Here is a 16,911-nt window from a genome sequence, read left to right on the forward strand (position 1 = left end):
AAAATAAAAATATTATAAATTTTGAAATAATTTTTATTTTTATAAATAATAATATTAAGTGTACCAATAGAAATATTAGGGGTGAGCATAAAATGCAGAAAACTGAAAAAACTGTTCAAACCGACCTACCGAACACCGTTGAAACCGAAAACCGAAAAAACCGCTAACGGTTAAAACTGTCATTAAACTATCGATTTTTTTTAATAATAAACCGATCGAAAAAATCGAAACCGACCGTTATACATATATATATTAATTTATTAAGTTTTTTTTTTCATGTATTATATTTACTAATAATATATTATTTTTTTTATTAATATTAAAATTAAAAGAATAAAATAATTAGTTTTTGAATAACTAATTTGTATGTTTGTAGTTGTGAAATGTAGAATAATGTATTTATAGAATAAATTGGATCTTTTTTTTTTTTAAAAAAAAAAGTTTGGTTTGGGCAGCTTAAACCGACCGAATCGAAGTTCAAAGTTGTCGGTTTTAAGATAGGTTCTGGATTGGTCGGTCGGTTTTCGGATTGCACCAATCCAGACTGAAAACTGAATTTTGGATTTTTATATAGAAAAAAACCGATCAAACTGACCAATGTTCAGCCCTAATAAATATACCTTAAATTTATAAGCATTTTAGTAATTTAGAGAATTTTACTATTAAAATTTAAATTTAGAGAATTAAGTGTATACAAAATGATAGTTAAGAGAATTTATCTATACAAAACTCATATCTTAAAGAGAAATGCTAAAGGGCACTAATGGTGCCTAACACTCTCCTATGTGTCTCGTTATTAGTCCAACTAAGTATCGGATCTCATATAATTTAATATAATAGCTTTTAGGGAGTAGCAATCACAATGCAACATATCGAGAAAGTACTAGGCACTACTAGTACCTAATAGCAATGCTCTATATCAAAACTTTACTCCTTTTTTTCATATTTTGTAAAGGGAAATTTGATTTTCTATGCTTAGAAAATCAAAAAATTTGATTTTTAAACCAAAAATTTAAAACCTAAAAAAACTATTCCTTTTTTTTCAAAACCCCAAAAATACCCCCCTCACAATATTCTCTCTCTGCATCATCTCTCTCTCCCTCTATCTCACCCCAACCGCCCACCCTCACCCGAACCACCCTCACCCACCCACGTCAACCCCAACGCCGATCACCACCCTCACCCCCGTCGACCACGACCCCAACCCCTCCGACCCCAACCCCAACCCGAAAGAGCAACCCCGCCTCTCGAAACTTTTTTTTTTTTTTTTCCTGCGATTTGAGAGAGGGAAGAAGACAAAGGTCCGATGGTCGGACCTTGGGGGTCCGATGGTCGGACCCATCGGACCCCCAAGGTCCGACCATCGGACCTTTGATTTTTTTTTTTTTTTTTTTTGCGATTTTGGAGAGAGAGGAAGAAAGTGGTCCGATGGTCGGGTCCGATGGGTCCGATGGGTCCGATGGTCGGGTCCGATGGGTCCGATGGTCGGCTTTAATTTTTTTTTTTTTTTTTTTTTTTTCTCGCGATTTTGGAGAGAGAGGAAGAACGGGTCCGATGGTCGGGTCCGAGGGGTCCGATGGGTCCGATGGTCGGGTCCGATGGGTCCGATGGTCGGCTTTAATTTTTTTTTTTTTTTTTTTTCCTGCGATTTGAGAGAGAGGGGAAGAGAGAGGTCCGATGGTCGGACCTTGGGGTCCGATGGGTCCGATTGGTCGGACCCCATCGGACCCCATGGTCCGACCATCGGACTGGGGTGTGGGATTATTGGGGCCAGAAGCTAGATAGAGAGAGAAAGAGAGATAGTTTTAGTTTGGGGGTATTTTTGGGGTTTTGAAAAAAAAGGTATAGTTTTTTTAGGGTTTTAATTATTGGTTTATAAATCAAATTTTTTGATTTTCTAAGCATAGAAAATCAAATTTCCCTTTGTAAATAGCCCAAAATTCTTTAAAAGATCTTTCTGGAATGTGGCCCAATGGCCACGTCATTCCTCTGTCTTGGGGCCACGTCTCTCCACTATGAACGCCAGCGTGTACACCTCCATTGTTTTGTACTGTAACTTAAACCTACTGATATTTATCTGAAAGCAACCAAATTAAAAAAAAATAAAAATAGCTATGTTATAATCCATTAAAAATTGGATTTAAAAAAAAAAAACAAAAATCCATTAAAAATAATTTTTAAACAAATGAAACCAGAAATGGCAACTTAGTAAATAATGAAATACATGCGCATTGAACTTTGAAGACGATGGAATGTAACAGGCGCACCCTAACACAACAGTAGTGACTCGGGTTTTTCAATACAGAGGAACAAACAACACATTCTATATTTCTTTTCTGCGCGGAAGAATAAGATCGAATACTACTTGATTTCATTCTCTCTAAGTCTCTCTCTCAAACTCTCATGGCGGCGGCCAGAATTGAGCGTGGAGATCTCTGGAAGAACAAGGCACGCTCTTTACAGCTTCAGCTGAGGAACCGGTTCAGAGTGGCGGTGGACCGGAGGCTCCGTCGTCACCCGATCTTCGTCCATGGTTACTTCTCCTCCACTCTCCAGCGTTACCTTCAACGATTCCAAGACTTCCGTCGTGACTCTCTTCCTTCTTCCTCCGCTTTCTATATCAAACGAGGTACTTTCATTATACATGGTTATATTTTTCTGATTTTGAATCGTATGTACGCATTGGACGATAAGAAATATTCGTTTACTAGTGCCCAGAGTGTGTAATCGGGTTGATTGTTCGATATGCAAGCTAATAAGGTTGTCTTATTCTTGTTTTTAGAGGTTCTAGTGTCTTAGATTTTGAGGTAGTAGATCGTTGTCTTTCAAATTGGCTGTGTGTTTCGTTTAAAGTTGTGCCTAAATGTTTGAGATTTGAGATTGTTTTCTATGATTTGTTTTTGTGATCGAATTGATCCTTGTGATCGCAGTGAGCAAAAACTTTAGTGCCGAAGAGGATTCGGTCATTCTTCGAATGCTCCAAGCTGTTGCTGTTCCTGTTATTGGGAATGTTTGTCATGTGTTTATGCACGGATTAAACCGCATTCAGGTTTGTGTGGTATCCCGCGTAGACCCTGCATTTGGGGAACTTGATTGCTCTTTTCTTAACTTGAAGAATCCAAGAGTTAACTTTGAATTTCGAATTTATATAGGTATATGGTATAGAAAAATTCCATGATGCTCTGCTAAATAGACCCAAGGACAAGCCTCTTATAACGGTATATCCCCCTTCTCGCACACGTTTTTGGAGGATTTAATTTCATGTTGGTTAGTTGTTGTTGATTGACATTATTATTTTCTTCTGATTCAGGTGAGCAACCATGTTGCTTCTGTAGACGATCCTTTTGTTATTGCTGCTTTGCTTCCTCCACATGTTCTTTTGGATGCTCAGAATTTGAGATGGACACTTTGTGCAAGTGATAGATGCTTTAAAAATCCTGTGACTTCTGCATTCTTTCGATCAGTCAAGGTCTTACCAGTTTCTCGTGGTGATGGAATTTATCAGAAGGTAAATACTAAAAGTGTGTCTTTGGTTTGTTGTAGATTAAAGCTATTGACAATGTTTTAGAAAGAAAACAACAATCTTGACATGCCAACTTCATATAAGTCTACCACTGTACTAGTTTCCTGTATGCTTATATCTGATCTTACCACAATTCTGTGATAACTAAATGTTAAGAAAAGCCACATGGCTTAGTTCCTTGCTCACTGGTGTGTGCGTAGGATCCAGGCAAAACATATATTTTAGTTTAAAAATTTGCTAACATAGTAGTAGTGAGGGACTAGATATTTGGTCTTTCTTTGAAACTACGATGCTCTGATGAATCTGATCTGGTGGAAGTTTCATGAATCAGATTCTGTTGTTTGTTTGAATGATTGAAGTTGTACACTAGCTTATATGTGGAAAAAGTATGTGGTCCAATTGCACTTTCTTTCTTTTTTTCTTTTGTAGTATTTCTCTAATATGTACCTTTTTATGTTCTTGTACGTTTATTCTGTTAAGTTTTAGTACTGATTTGCTGATGTTGTGGCAAATGTTTTGATATTGATCTTCTTAATTTCAGGGCATGGACATTGCTATTTCAAAACTTAATCAAGGTGGGTGGGTTCATATCTTCCCAGAAGGCAGTCGTTCTCGTGATGGGGGAAGAACAATGAGATCTTCTAAAAGAGGTGTCGGAAGGTCAACAATTACAACACCCCCTTCCCCTCTTTTATAGTAGCATTTTGGCTACTATGGTTCTTTTTTTTTTTTTCCTTATATTCTGCCTTACTGACATTTGGTTAAATACTATACTTGGCAGGTTGATTGTTGATGCCGACAATGTCCCTTTAGTTCTTCCGTTTGTACATTCTGGAATGCAGGAAATCATGCCTGTTGGAGCCAACCTCCCCAGGATTGGCAAGACGGTATGTAGTCCAAACACACATTTATATACAATCTTTTAAGGTAGGCCATCTCTGTCCGCATCATTATGCATTAGGTATATAGTTGGTATTAGTGCATTGCCATGAAGCTTGAATTTGTGTCACTTTTTTGGCTCCTTATCTAATCCTTATGATCTCATAGATGTTAATGGTTTCATAAACAAACGTAGACTCTAAGGTAGCATTTGGTTGGGAGGAATGAAAATATAAGAATAGAAATGAGAATGGGAATAGAAATAGAAATGGAATGGAATTAAATTTAAAAGGCTAATTAGGATTTTTGCCCCCTGAACTTTGACATGTATCAAATCATGCCCCCTGAACTTTTAAGGTCATTCAAAATGCACCCTGAACTATTGAGATTGTTGGATTTAAGGACTTTTGTCTAGTTTTATTCAATTTTACAATTTCAATAATATATAGTACTAAACCATGTTCCTCAGACTTTGATATCTAACAAATCATGCCCTTCGAACTTTGACATGTACTTAATTATGCCCCCTGAACTTTCATTCATGTTAGACTTTTTTACTAAAATTAGAAAAAAGTCTTTAAATTCAATAATCTCAATAATTCAGGGGTATTTTCAATGACCTTAAAAGTTCAGGGGCATAATTTGGTACATGTCAAAGTTCAGGGGGCAAAAATCCTAATTAGCCAATTTAAAATATATAAAAAAATTGATAAAATAATTAGTAATTTTTTTTTATCTTGCATTGGAACGATTATTCTTTCTATTTTAAAATGAAATAGTCATTCCATCAAAATGATGGAAAAGTCATTCTATTGAAGTGACATTCCAATATTTTAAAGTGCAACCAAACAAAAGAATGAAACAAATTCCATTCCATTTCATACCTCCAACCAAACATCACCTAAATTTCTGCAAGTCAGTTGTTTATTGGAACATGATGTACATGAAAAGTTAAATTGCATGTATTACTTGGAATGTGCAGGTAACAGTACTTATCGGTGACCCTATCCATTTTGATGATTTACTCGATGCTGAAGTAGCCAAAAGTGAATCTACAGGAAAACTATATGACGCTGTTGCTTCAAGAATTGGTCGTCAATTACATGAGTTGAAAGTTCAGGTTGACCAGTTAGCTCTCCAACAACAACTCGAATTACAAAACCACCATGGAAGGAGTGCAGAACGAGCTGCTGGGATTTTGCAGCAGGTCGATTGGGAGTCATTTGGTATGGAGAGCTTTACTTCTGATGACTATGAAGCATCATCCATAGAAGAAACTAAAGCAAAGCCAAATACAAGTTATCAGCAACAGGATGAAGTAGTAACGCCTGATCGGTATTTTAGAGTTGGGTTCTCCTATGATGGTGTTATCGGGTCAAGGATGCGGAGTTTTGTGGACCCATCAGAGCTGATGGGTTTTGCAGCTAGAGGCTTATTCATGAATCGTAAAGCACAGAACATTTCTTCCACCACCTATCGGGAGGTCGGTCCCTTGCAAGCATGGAAGCAATTCTTAGAAGCTAATGTACTAAGACAACTAAAATACTGCTAACATACAAACCAATGAAGCACTCGTAACTGATACAAAATAGAGTTTATGTTGGTAAATAAGATTTTACAAAATATGAGTCAGGTATGAAGACTAAGTATAGTCGAGGCTTTAAATATTTTATTACACCATTATACATGTTTAAATTTGTTTTGGGGGGGAAATAAGCACTTGGGACAGGTGGATATGTTTCGAGACAAAGCATTCAAACAATCACATCTGCTATGCAAGTTGCTCTATGCTTTTCGTAAGGCTGCAAATGTGGTTACTAATGTGTCAATTGTTATAGTAGTTGGCACATGTGAAGAGACAATGACCCACTTAAAGAATATATTGAAACTTGTTCAACATCGTAATCATATAAAATATATCTAATTATCTATAACTTCATTTAGCTGATTCAAATTTTGATACCCATTGACGATATATGAAGCAAGGTAAAAGTGAAACAAGAGAAGTAGGTAGACTGGGATTTGGGATCCGTTGGTTTTTAAAATCTTATATGTATTCATTTTCCTTTTCTTCTTATTTTTTATTCTTACATGTATTCATTTTCATATCTTACAGTAATGTACAATCGGTAGCTCAAAAAGTAAATGAAAAAGCATGCTGATAAAAGAACATGTTTGCCTTTTATGATGCAAATGCCATATGCAAACAGCCCTTCGCATATGGTAGGTTCCTTGCACAAGATATACTATTTATATTGGTTAGCAAAAATAAAAATATATACTATTCAAACGTTGTCGTTTTATTAACTTTTTTCTTATTAAAAGATTTTGGTTTACTCAAGTGAAAAAGACGAGGCGTAACTTACGTTCTTAATAAAATAAAAGAAAGTGCTGAACATTTTACCAATATTTAATCGAAGTATTGTTATACTACCTTCCTTTCGTTTCATCCTATTTATTAATACAATAATTTAATAATAATTAAAAAAAAACTCCTAATAATAATACTAATAATCTCGAGTGAATTAAGATTTAGGATTTGGTCCGAGAAACAAACGGTCAAGATCATCCGAAGAATTGACTCGAAATTCCACGTAAACCACCGGGCCACCAATCAAAATCATTCCAATTTACCTTTACAGATCAGTTACGGCAAGAACAAAATCCCCTACGGTGATTTTCGGAGGGTTCACTGACAGTAAGTGGGTCCCACTAGTTTTAACGGCTGCGATGCTTTAAATATTTCACAACAGAGCGGATATTACATTGCTCCCTCTCTCTCCTCTCTCTCTCTCCTCTCCTCTGTTCAAATCAGAGCGCTTAAACGACCGAGAGTTTGAGAAAACATGGCGGACGTAGAAGAATCAGAGCTAAACGAGACGCAAAAGAAAGATATAGCCAAATGGTTCCTCCTCAACTCACCTCCTGGTGAAATCCAATACGTTGCGAAAGGTCAATTTTCTCTAAACAATTCACTCTCAAATGTATTTACTTTGTGGAATGATTTGATGAATAATACTACGAGATACACATTTTATATTTCTCGTGTTGCTGTTTTCGTGCGGGTTTTGTTCTGTGGCAGATGTAAAAGCGATATTGGATGACGATGAACTGTACGAGGAGGCAGCATCAGAGTCATTCCCGGTCTACAACAAATCCCACATGATTTCCCTCGAACTGCCTGATCGAACCGGAGACGTATGCATCTCGCGACTTTTACGTCATCTCTATTAACTAGTTTTTGTTTCTAAATTCAGTTATGGCGATGCGGTGAAACTTGGTCTTATTCTAATCTGATTCAATTGTACTTAGAAACACTTGAATATCTAAGAAAAATTTCAACTTTTTGTTTATGATGATTTTTCTTTTTTGCCGAGGGTTTCGAACGTAGTTATTGCTATCAATGAAGTAGATGAGAATGGTTTGTACTTCTTTATACGAATGTAATGTCCTACCTAAAATTACCGAGATAATGAATTCGAGTTGGTCCCCAATTGGTTGTTGCAGTGGGAGAGTATTCCCTCCATTTTGAGAGTTTTAGAAAATCTTTAACGTTAAAAGTTTGGCATTTATGCTTTTGGATTTCTATTCCTAAACTGTGGCAGGTTTTTTTTTTTTTTTTTTCTTTCCAATTTGATATAAATTCTAATGTAGTGAATCTTTTTGGTATTGATCTCCACTTATTTGACCTATTGCGTATATAGGTGATCATTACGTCATTCGGAGAGCTCGGTAAAAATGAGTTCCTTGATCCTAGAACTGCTCAAGTTGCTATCATTGATCATGTCAAACAAGTAAGTTCTGCTATTAAAACTTTTTGTTTGAAAATTAGGTTAGAAATTGCAGCATAAACATAACAAAGAAGAATCAATATGAAGTTTAAGAGTGGAAGACTTTATCTATTGTGATATTATGTCATTTTAGTTTCCGTTGCCCTACAGCTTTTGTGTTAGTAAAGTTATCATAATGTGCTAAATTGATTCAGGTTTGTACAGAGGTTAGACCTGCAATGGATGAGGAACTTCCCTCCCCATATATTGAGGAATATCGGTAATGCTTTATAAGCTTCACTCCCATATTTTACTCAGCAAACCAAGAGTTTTCTGTTAGTTATTGGTGCTTGATACTATTATTTGGCAGGTGTGCTCTTGACGCAGAAATTCTGAAATATATCAGTGAAGCTTATCCAAAAGGTGTCTGCTCAGTTTACTGTGGGAGTGGAAAAGATTTGGAGGGTCCAGGATCTGATTTTGAACTTGTGGTGGTGATATCCGCTGCTAGACACAGTCCACAGAACTTCTGGTGTGATATTAACTAAATCATAAAAACTACTGAGATATTTCATACTGCATTTGTGTTGTTGTGGTTTATGTAGGACTTTTGGATTTCAACTCACCTTTTAGTTTACCAGTTTCAACTTTGAAATTGATGCAAGTCTTATTGACACAATGTATAGCAATGGTAGCTGGCGTTCAGTCTGGAACATTGAGTTCAAAGATGATATCCAACTAGTGGAATTAAGTGGCAAGTTGCAGGTATTTCCTAAAAGTGATTGCTCTGAATTACGGATATTTGAGTTTATGTAATTCTTTGATAAATTTGTTCTCTTTTCCATCTATTTGCCTTTTTTCTTTTCATCTTAGTCAATATTTTTTTGCTGTAAGGTGGGTGCTCATTATTTTGAGGAGGGAAATGTTCAGCTAGATGCCAAACATGAATGCCAGGATTCCACCATTGCCCAGGTTGGCTAATTGTGCATCATATTTGCAAACAAACATGTCCTAATTGGTTACAAATAGATGTCTTTTAGCCATTCTGCATGGTTAATATGCTTCATAATTGTTTCAGTGTGCAGAAGATTGTGCAATTAGCTTAGCCAGCATTATTCGTCACCATGAGACAGAGTACTTGGCTTCTCTTGAGGTTCATACCATGCTTGTTCTCAGTTAAATTCTTTGTTCTTTAGAGTCTCTTGCTAACACAGATTACATTTGGTATTTTGCAGGCATCCTATTCAAACTTGCCAGATACCACTTTCAAGGTCTGCAAGGCTCATTGTTGCCTATTGAAAATTTTAATTTTCAGAATTAATACTTGATCTGTTTACTTCACATTCCTCTTTGTTTGAGCCCATTTATTAAGTGCTATTAACACAGAAAACTATAATGTTTGATATCTTAACATGGCTCACCTTTCTGAACTAAATTCTCTTTTTCAGGGCTACTAACAATTATTATGTTCTGTTAGTTTACATCTGGCTCTTCTAATATCTGGGGAAAAGTGTATTGTTTTAGTGAGAGTTTTGTGGAAGGCAAATTTGTGCATTACATCAAGTGTTTTGAAATGGAAAGTTGTTTTGCAGGACCTTCGAAGAAAGCTTCCAGTTACACGCACACTCTTTCCGTGGCATAACACCATGCAGTTTAGCTTGACAAGAGACATTAGTAAAGAACTTGGCATAGGAAAGTGAACATTGTGCATCATGAGCTGCTGCTTACTCAAATGGAAATTCTACTAATACAGCAAGTTCTTCCATTGGCTCGGTCTTATCTTGATTATTGAATGGTTATTAGCAAATAGCATTTATTGCTTTTTCTCTCTTTGGCGTCACAAACAGTCATCTTGAAGTCAAAAGTTTCTGATCCTCAGTTTTGGTTCATTTGTAATGTATTGTCAAATTTCATGTTGTGTATAGCAAAGCAGTGAGACTGATTCTGTTTTTAATATTTTGGGAAAACAAATTGTGGTGTGGAAAAGAGAGGATATTGTGGGAGTTTGTAGTTTGTATTGTATTATATAATATAAACAAAGGTGGCTTAAAATATCGGTTGCCCTTTCCTTTTCAATCAAAGTTTAGATTTTCTTTAAAAGATGGCTGATAAGTGATAATTATTGAATGGTTGACTTTATTTGTCGTAGGAGCACCAAACGACAATGATTGTTGAAAAAAAATTAACAAAAAATTCCGTTGCCGGGAATCGAACCCGGGTCTCCTGGGTGAAAGCCAGATATCCTAACCGCTGGACGACAACGGAATTGTGTACTTTTATATAAGAAAATTTATATATTCTATTATTTGTTAAAAAATTTAGTATATCAATTACATTTGACAAAAAGTTCCGTTGCCGGGAATCGAACCCGGGTCTCCTGGGTGAAAGCCAGATATCCTAACCGCTGGACGACAACGGAATTGTGAAACTTTTTATAAGAAAATATATATATTCTATTTATTAAAAAATTTAGTATATCAATAAAAAATTGACAAAATATTCCGTTGCCGGGAATCGAACCCGGGTCTCCTGGGTGAAAGCCAGATATCCTAACCGCTGGACGACAACGGATTGATGTTTCACTTTGAGCTATTAAAATTTAAAGTATATGTACTATTTTATTCTACTAACTGTAATTTAGGTATTGAATTTTCTTTTTTGACCTGGAATTTAGGTATTGAATTTTTGAGTATAAAGTTACTGAGTTTGTTCCTCTGCCGCAACTGTGAGGATAGTTGAGGTTTTTTTTAGGATAATTTTAATCGTTCAGCTTTGTTCCATTTGGTTACCGAGAAAACCAAAGAACAATGAAAGGAATCACCCTTTTGATGAAGCTTTATTATTATTATTATTATTATTATTATTATTATTATTGACTCTGAAAATGTGGAAAGCCTTTCTTTACTGGTTTCATTCTTTTATCCAATCCATACTTTCGGACATTTTCAGATGTTAAGCTTACCGGATGAGTTTTGTGCTGTATTTGATTTTGTGAAATCCCAAATGGGTTCTCTCTTTTTAATTGATTATATTGCTTATGGCACCAGTATTTGAAAATGGTTTTTCTTCATTAACTGAAAAAAAAGTGTTTTACCTGTACTGTTTGGAATGATGCAACTTAGCCAAATCAGACAATGATGTGCTCCATTAGCCATTTTCTTCTAAGCTTGTTCTTTAAAACTTGAGCAAGCTTTGGAGTTAAAAATGACTTTTGTAGAAGCGCATCCATTTGGTGATAAATCAGAGAAATGGTTCTTAGCTGACCAAACTTATTCCACAGTGATTTTATAATTGCACATTCTCAACCTATTTTTAATCTGTGAAAAATGGGTTCCTTAAAGAACCCTCCTTTTTTATGATGTTGACTAACATAGTTGCGTGTGGATGCGTTCCTCTCACTCTCATTGCCCATCTTACTCCATTTAACATCTCTTTCTTCAATACTTTGATATTACTAGCCATAATTTTATTCGGCACATAGTGTCTTATCCATACGTTTGTTGAATGGGCTGTTATGCGGGCCCCAACAACTGCTTTATCAGAAGAATCAGAATATTGGTGTATCTTTTCCTTTGTTGCTACACAAAAAACAGAAGAACTTAGCTAAGAAAATAAGCTGGTCACAGCTGAAATTGGGGGGCTACCATTACCAATGACTGAAATCAAACCGGAGACTAGTCACCAGCACAGTCTTTTGGTACCGGAGCCTGATATCTCCGACCAAAAGCTTCCTAAATCAAAGCGCCTGGCTTCTTTGGACATCTTCCGTGGCCTTACCGTGGCGGTAATTCAATTAGTTGTTGGTGTTTATAGATTTATTTATTTTTAGGTGTGTGAAACTGAATTAGTGGCAAGTTGGATAGTAGACAGACAGTAGAGGTGCTTTTAGGATTTTTGTTTGACTTGTAAGTGATGGTTTTTAATGGAGTTGGCTTAAATTCTTGTTGACTTGTAGCTAACCAATTTTAGGATTAAACTTTGGTGCTTAGTGATGTCTAAGAATTTAAATTTGTATAATTTTGTTCACATGCATATTCTAGCTGATGATATTTGTGGATGATGCTGGCGGAGAATGGCCCATGATTGGGCATGCACCGTGGAATGGTTGTAATCTTGCTGACTTTGTAATGCCCTTCTTTTTGTTCATTGTGGGAATGGCTATCGCCCTTTCTCTCAAGGTTGGTTATATAATACATATTCTTATGTTATTGGATGGAGAGAATGTTAATGATAATTTGATATAGCTACTTGTTCGTGTAATTTTTCTCTTTCTCCTTGGTATTTTCTTTATAGAGAATACCTGACCAATTTGCAGCAATAAGAAGAGTGATTCTCAGAACTCTGAAGCTCCTATTTTGGGGTCTTCTGTTGCAAGGTTAGTTTTTCATTTGCTTCTTGTTTAGATCAATGAGAATTAAGGGAAAGAAGTCATAGATGGTATACCTTTCAACTTTCAAATCAAGGACAACTCAAAGGGAAATCATTAGGTTCTGTAGCATCTTGTTATTGTTAAAACAACTTTAGCTGCATATTTGTCTTCTTTGACATGACAATGGAGTGTCGAAAACAGCTGGCATGGTTAGACCTCACTTTCATTACATATTACTATGACATGAAGGAGGTTTCTCACATGCGCCGGACAAGTTAACCTATGGTGTTGACATGAAAGAGATAAGGTGGTGTGGAATTCTCCAGGTAATGTTTCTTACATATTATTGTGTTTACAAAACTCAGTTTCCCATGGCATCAAATGATGGATTAATTAATTTTTCACCTTAGAGAATAGCTCTTTCATATCTTGTTGTGGCACTCGTGGAAATATTTACAAGAAAATCACAAGCCGAGGAGCTTTCCTCTAGATGGTTCTCTATATTCAAGTTATATGCATGGCATTGGTATGTGACTTTGTTTATTCTTCTTGATTGATTTTTTCTGTGTACAACAAATCTTACATTATTGCCTTTTATGATTTTCCAGGATTCTGGGAGCAGGTGTAATTGTAGTGTACTTGGCTATAATTTACGGGACATATGTTCCTGATTGGCATTTCACCATTCACGATAAAGATAATATCAATTATGGAAAAAGTTTCCCTGTGAGCCCTTAACTCCAAGTCTAGTTTTTAAGTGTAAACTACAAACAAATCATGCATATTTTTGGATTTTTGACATACCTGTACTCTATGTTGAGTTTAGGTAACTTGCAATGTCCGAGGAAAATTGGATCCACCTTGTAACGCAGTAGGATACATTGACAGAAAAGTCTTGGGAATCAATCATATGTATCATCATCCAGCTTGGAAAAGATCTATTGTATGTAGCTATTGTCTTTCACAATCCTTGTTTTAAGAATTCAGGATCACAAGTTAGAGTGATAGAATTTTCACAGTTCCAAACCTTTCTAACTAATTTTATAGGCTTGCACTGAAAACTCTCCATATGAGGGGCCTTTTCGGAGAGATGCTCCAGCATGGTGCTATGCTCCTTTTGAACCTGAAGGCATTATAAGGTTTGGATTGGTTTGGTATTCTTTGACTATATGACATGCATTTCAGTGAAGTGTTCTATGACAGTTATTTGTGAGAACTCCCTGGTTTGAAGGTCTTCCATGTTTGACATTTTTGTGCTTAACATCAACGCTTTCAAAAGCAAGGGTTATTTTGTGTGCTAATTTTAATCTTTTAGTTCTTTTGCCTAAGTATTGCGGGAGTCTATCTCAAAAGCGGGTTGTTAACTGTTATTTTCATTCCACACCGACCGAACTTGGAAATATGAATTGGGAAAATATTGACAAAGGACTATGATGCTAAGTTACATCTACCCTTTTTAACCCCTATAGAATGAAGCAGCACCCTCTGATTTCCCAATTCATTATACGGAAATTGCAGTTGTCGTGGCCACTTGTTTTTAACAAGGTTGCAATTTTAAGAAGTCATCTAGTAACAATTTACAACATTTACTTTGGCATGCAGCTCTATATCTGCTATTCTTTCCACTATTATTGGAGTGCATTTTGGGCACGTTCTTGTACATTTGAAGGTCAGGTTCATAATTATATTCTTATAACCTAGCTAATCATCAAAAGTTGCTCAATATACCTCATAATTCATCATTATTTTTTACCCATATTCCCAACCACAGGGCCATTCAGAAAGACTGAAGAACTGGGCCATGATGGGTTTTGCTCTTCTAATTTCAGGACTTATTCTTCATTTCACTCATGGTGCGAATTGATGGTGAATATTTGCAGCTTCTGTTGTATTTACATGTTATCTCTTCTTTCTAAATCTTGTTCCCTCTGCAGCAATTCCTTTAAATAAACAATTGTACACGCTTAGTTATGTTTCCATAACATCTGGAGCAGCAGCGCTGGTTTTCTCAGCCTTCTATATAGCAGTAAAGTTCTATCACTTAGTCTGGTTGTCATTTTCTGTTTTTGTGTAGGCTCATCGAATTTTCCTAATCTGTTAACTATACTGCCAAACTAGGTTGATATCTGGAATTTTAGGTACCTATTTTTGCCACTGGAGTGGATTGGCATGAATGCTATGCTTGTCTATGTTATGGCAGCAGAAGGAATTTTTGCTGGCTTCATCAATGGGTGGTATTATGATGACCCCCATAATACACTCGTACGTTCTCATGTCCTTCCTCGTTCTAGCCCAGTTCTTTTTCCTAAGTTGCATTTGAATTATCCTAAACTGGTTTTCTGCTTCATTGGTTTCACAAATGAGAAGAAAGAAGCTTCTTGTTATTTCTCTTTTCAATTCTTAGTATTATCTTAGTGATTATCTATAAGTATACATAAATACTTATAGATGGGTTGTACTAACTCATTGCAGATATACTGGATCCAAAAGCACATATTCATTGGAGTTTGGCATTCAAGGAGAGTTGGGATCCTACTTTATGTTATATTTGCAGAGATCCTATTTTGGGGGGTTGTCTCAGGAATATTACATAGCCTTGGCATTTATTGGAAGCTTTGAAACCCAGTATTGGATTCCTACCTTTCTAGGCTACTTGCCTATTTACTGTACTTGATCTTCAGTTGCCATTATCTTATCTTGTACATTTGTCTTCAATTTCTTTACTTGGCGTTTGGCTGTGAAGTGTGAAGTGTGACACCATTATAGTAACAGTGGTGCTTGCTTTGAAAGAAAATTCGCATGTGGTGATTTTGTTGAAATTATCTCCAGATACATGATTTATGTTAAGTTTGGTATAAAAAAATTAGTCAAATAATGTCCCACAGGGTGTTTGACACCAGCAATACTCTCAATCTGAATCATTACAATTTACAAGGAATTATTTTCTGCTCTCTTAGGTACATATATGAGCTGAGATGGAATGCTAAACTTTTGTTTTGCTTTATTAATGATAGTAAAATTAGTACGACTCATTTTCAACAGTTAAGGAATGAGTATTCGTTAACTTTGTTTTATTTGGTTCCTTGTATATTATAAACATAATTTATGTACCATCAGTAGTATTTTGAATTTATAAAGGGAAAATTGGAAGTGGTGCCATAAAAAAAAAAAAAAAAAAAAACCCTATCTTTATTATATCTAAAATATGTTGTCTTATTTCAAAAATACCCTTTTCATAATAACATGATCATCTAATTAAGCCAGGGAATTTTGGAGAAGACCATTGTTATAATTATAATCTCGGGAAGATAGTTGTAATTTTATCCCTAAAGAAGTTTAGAAGACTACTGAGGCCATATAAGATTAGAATTCGTATGTTAGCTTCAAAACATAGTAATATAGAATTTCAAGTTGGTGATTATGTCTTTCTCCCAGTTTCACTAATGAAAGAAGTGAAAAAAATTGGAAAGAAAGAGAGGTTGAACTATTGATTCGGTGGTCCATTTGAAATCCTGGAAAGGAATGGTTAGGTTAGGTAGCTTATAAATTGGCATTGCATCTAGCATTGTTGTCTGGAGTTCGTAATGTACTTCATGTGTTAATGCTCAAAAAGTACATATCAGTTTCAACACGTGTACTAAGTTATGAAACTTCAAAATTTCAAATGAATTTGACTTGTGAAGAATAACTTGTTCAGATTTTTAGATCGGTAGGAGAAGAAAGTCTTATAGAATAAGTCAATTTTCTTAATTAAGTACTATTGAAAAACAACAAGATTGAGGAAATGACTCAGGAGTTAGAGTTAGACATATAAGATCGGTATCCCAAATCTTTTTGGTAAATTTCAAGGACAATTTCAAAAAAGAAGAGACAATTATAGTGTAGAATTTATTTAACATGTTTGGGACTATATTATTTTATAACTAGAAAAATAAGCTGCTCTTTGTGCGGCTATTTAAATTTTTATTTTTAAAAAAATTATACTTTATACGATATTTTTTATGGTAAAATAATTAATTAGAAAAATATTGCTTAATTTTTGTAAATATAATTTGAAAATATGTAAATAAAAACTATCTTTTTAGCCAAAATGACTTATATAGAGGCAGTGACGGACTCAGCATTGTCATTATGTGGGGGTTTAATTGTTATTAAAAAAATTAGGTTTATTTTATTTTATTTATTTATTTTTGTCGGAATTTTTTTCAATTTTTTGTGCTATAATTATCAAATGAGAAGAAAAATATTTAATTTTTTTCATACAATTTTTTATTTTACTGGGGGGTATAGCCCCCACAATTCTATAAGTGTATCTGTCACTGTATAGAGGTGAATCCCGAGTTCAGACTTCTAAGGTAAGAGTTATGCCC

The 16,911-nt window shown here is 35.3% G+C and overlaps 3 protein-coding genes and 4 non-coding genes across 11 annotated transcripts; 4 read left to right on the forward strand and 3 right to left on the reverse strand.

Annotated features, from left to right (window-relative positions):
• Positions 1 to 2,163: 2,163 nt before the first annotated feature.
• LOC115720777 (uncharacterized) lies at positions 2,164 to 6,299 on the forward strand. Its single transcript, XM_030649958.2, has 7 exons — positions 2,164 to 2,629; positions 2,931 to 3,049; positions 3,153 to 3,218; positions 3,311 to 3,508; positions 4,065 to 4,183; positions 4,305 to 4,410; positions 5,385 to 6,299. Exons 1-7 carry the CDS (start codon positions 2,404 to 2,406, stop codon positions 5,952 to 5,954), a joined length of 1,404 nt encoding a protein of 467 aa, XP_030505818.2. The 5' UTR covers positions 2,164 to 2,403; the 3' UTR covers positions 5,955 to 6,299.
• A 790-nt stretch (positions 6,300 to 7,089) lies between these two features.
• On the forward strand, positions 7,090 to 10,272 carry LOC115720413 (F-actin-capping protein subunit alpha). Its single transcript, XM_030649562.2, has 10 exons — positions 7,090 to 7,354; positions 7,485 to 7,600; positions 8,107 to 8,196; positions 8,388 to 8,452; positions 8,543 to 8,704; positions 8,859 to 8,937; positions 9,067 to 9,144; positions 9,251 to 9,325; positions 9,408 to 9,443; positions 9,765 to 10,272. The coding sequence occupies exons 1-10, from the start codon at positions 7,249 to 7,251 to the stop codon at positions 9,870 to 9,872; spliced, it is 915 nt and encodes a 304-aa protein (XP_030505422.1). The 5' UTR covers positions 7,090 to 7,248; the 3' UTR covers positions 9,873 to 10,272.
• A 93-nt stretch (positions 10,273 to 10,365) lies between these two features.
• TRNAE-UUC (transfer RNA glutamic acid (anticodon UUC)) lies at positions 10,366 to 10,437 on the reverse strand. Its single transcript has one exon. It is a non-coding gene; the product is annotated as a tRNA-Glu (tRNA).
• Positions 10,438 to 10,519: 82 nt separating this feature from the next.
• Positions 10,520 to 10,591, reverse strand: TRNAE-UUC (transfer RNA glutamic acid (anticodon UUC)). The gene has a single exon. It is a non-coding gene; the product is annotated as a tRNA-Glu (tRNA).
• Positions 10,592 to 10,671: 80 nt separating this feature from the next.
• TRNAE-UUC (transfer RNA glutamic acid (anticodon UUC)) lies at positions 10,672 to 10,743 on the reverse strand. The gene has a single exon. It is a non-coding gene; the product is annotated as a tRNA-Glu (tRNA).
• Positions 10,744 to 10,980: 237 nt separating this feature from the next.
• On the forward strand, positions 10,981 to 15,440 carry LOC115720876 (uncharacterized). 5 transcript variants are annotated; one of them, XM_030650074.2, is made up of 13 exons: positions 11,014 to 11,956; positions 12,213 to 12,350; positions 12,466 to 12,547; positions 12,791 to 12,867; positions 12,952 to 13,067; positions 13,150 to 13,267; positions 13,368 to 13,484; positions 13,589 to 13,680; positions 14,144 to 14,210; positions 14,313 to 14,394; positions 14,476 to 14,567; positions 14,660 to 14,803; positions 15,014 to 15,440. In XM_030650074.2, exons 1-13 carry the CDS (start codon positions 11,825 to 11,827, stop codon positions 15,158 to 15,160), a joined length of 1,404 nt encoding a protein of 467 aa, XP_030505934.2. In that variant the 5' UTR covers positions 11,014 to 11,824; the 3' UTR covers positions 15,161 to 15,440. The 5 variants fall into 5 exon arrangements, 3 of the variants coding, with proteins under 3 accessions (XP_060966787.1, XP_030505935.2, XP_030505934.2); XM_061110804.1 differs by having other exon boundaries at positions 10,981 to 11,956; positions 14,660 to 15,440; XM_030650075.2 differs by lacking the exon at positions 15,014 to 15,440 and having other exon boundaries at positions 10,999 to 11,956; positions 14,680 to 14,802.
• LOC115721608 (small nucleolar RNA snoR127) lies at positions 11,276 to 11,440 on the forward strand. The gene has a single exon (XR_004012617.2). It is a non-coding gene; the product is annotated as a small nucleolar RNA snoR127 (small nucleolar RNA).
• Positions 15,441 to 16,911: the final 1,471 nt, after the last annotated feature.

The sequence above is a fragment of the Cannabis sativa genome, chromosome 2 (genome assembly GCF_029168945.1).
Source record: "Cannabis sativa cultivar Pink pepper isolate KNU-18-1 chromosome 2, ASM2916894v1, whole genome shotgun sequence".
In the NCBI taxonomy this organism is placed as follows: Eukaryota; Viridiplantae; Streptophyta; class Magnoliopsida; order Rosales; family Cannabaceae; genus Cannabis; species Cannabis sativa.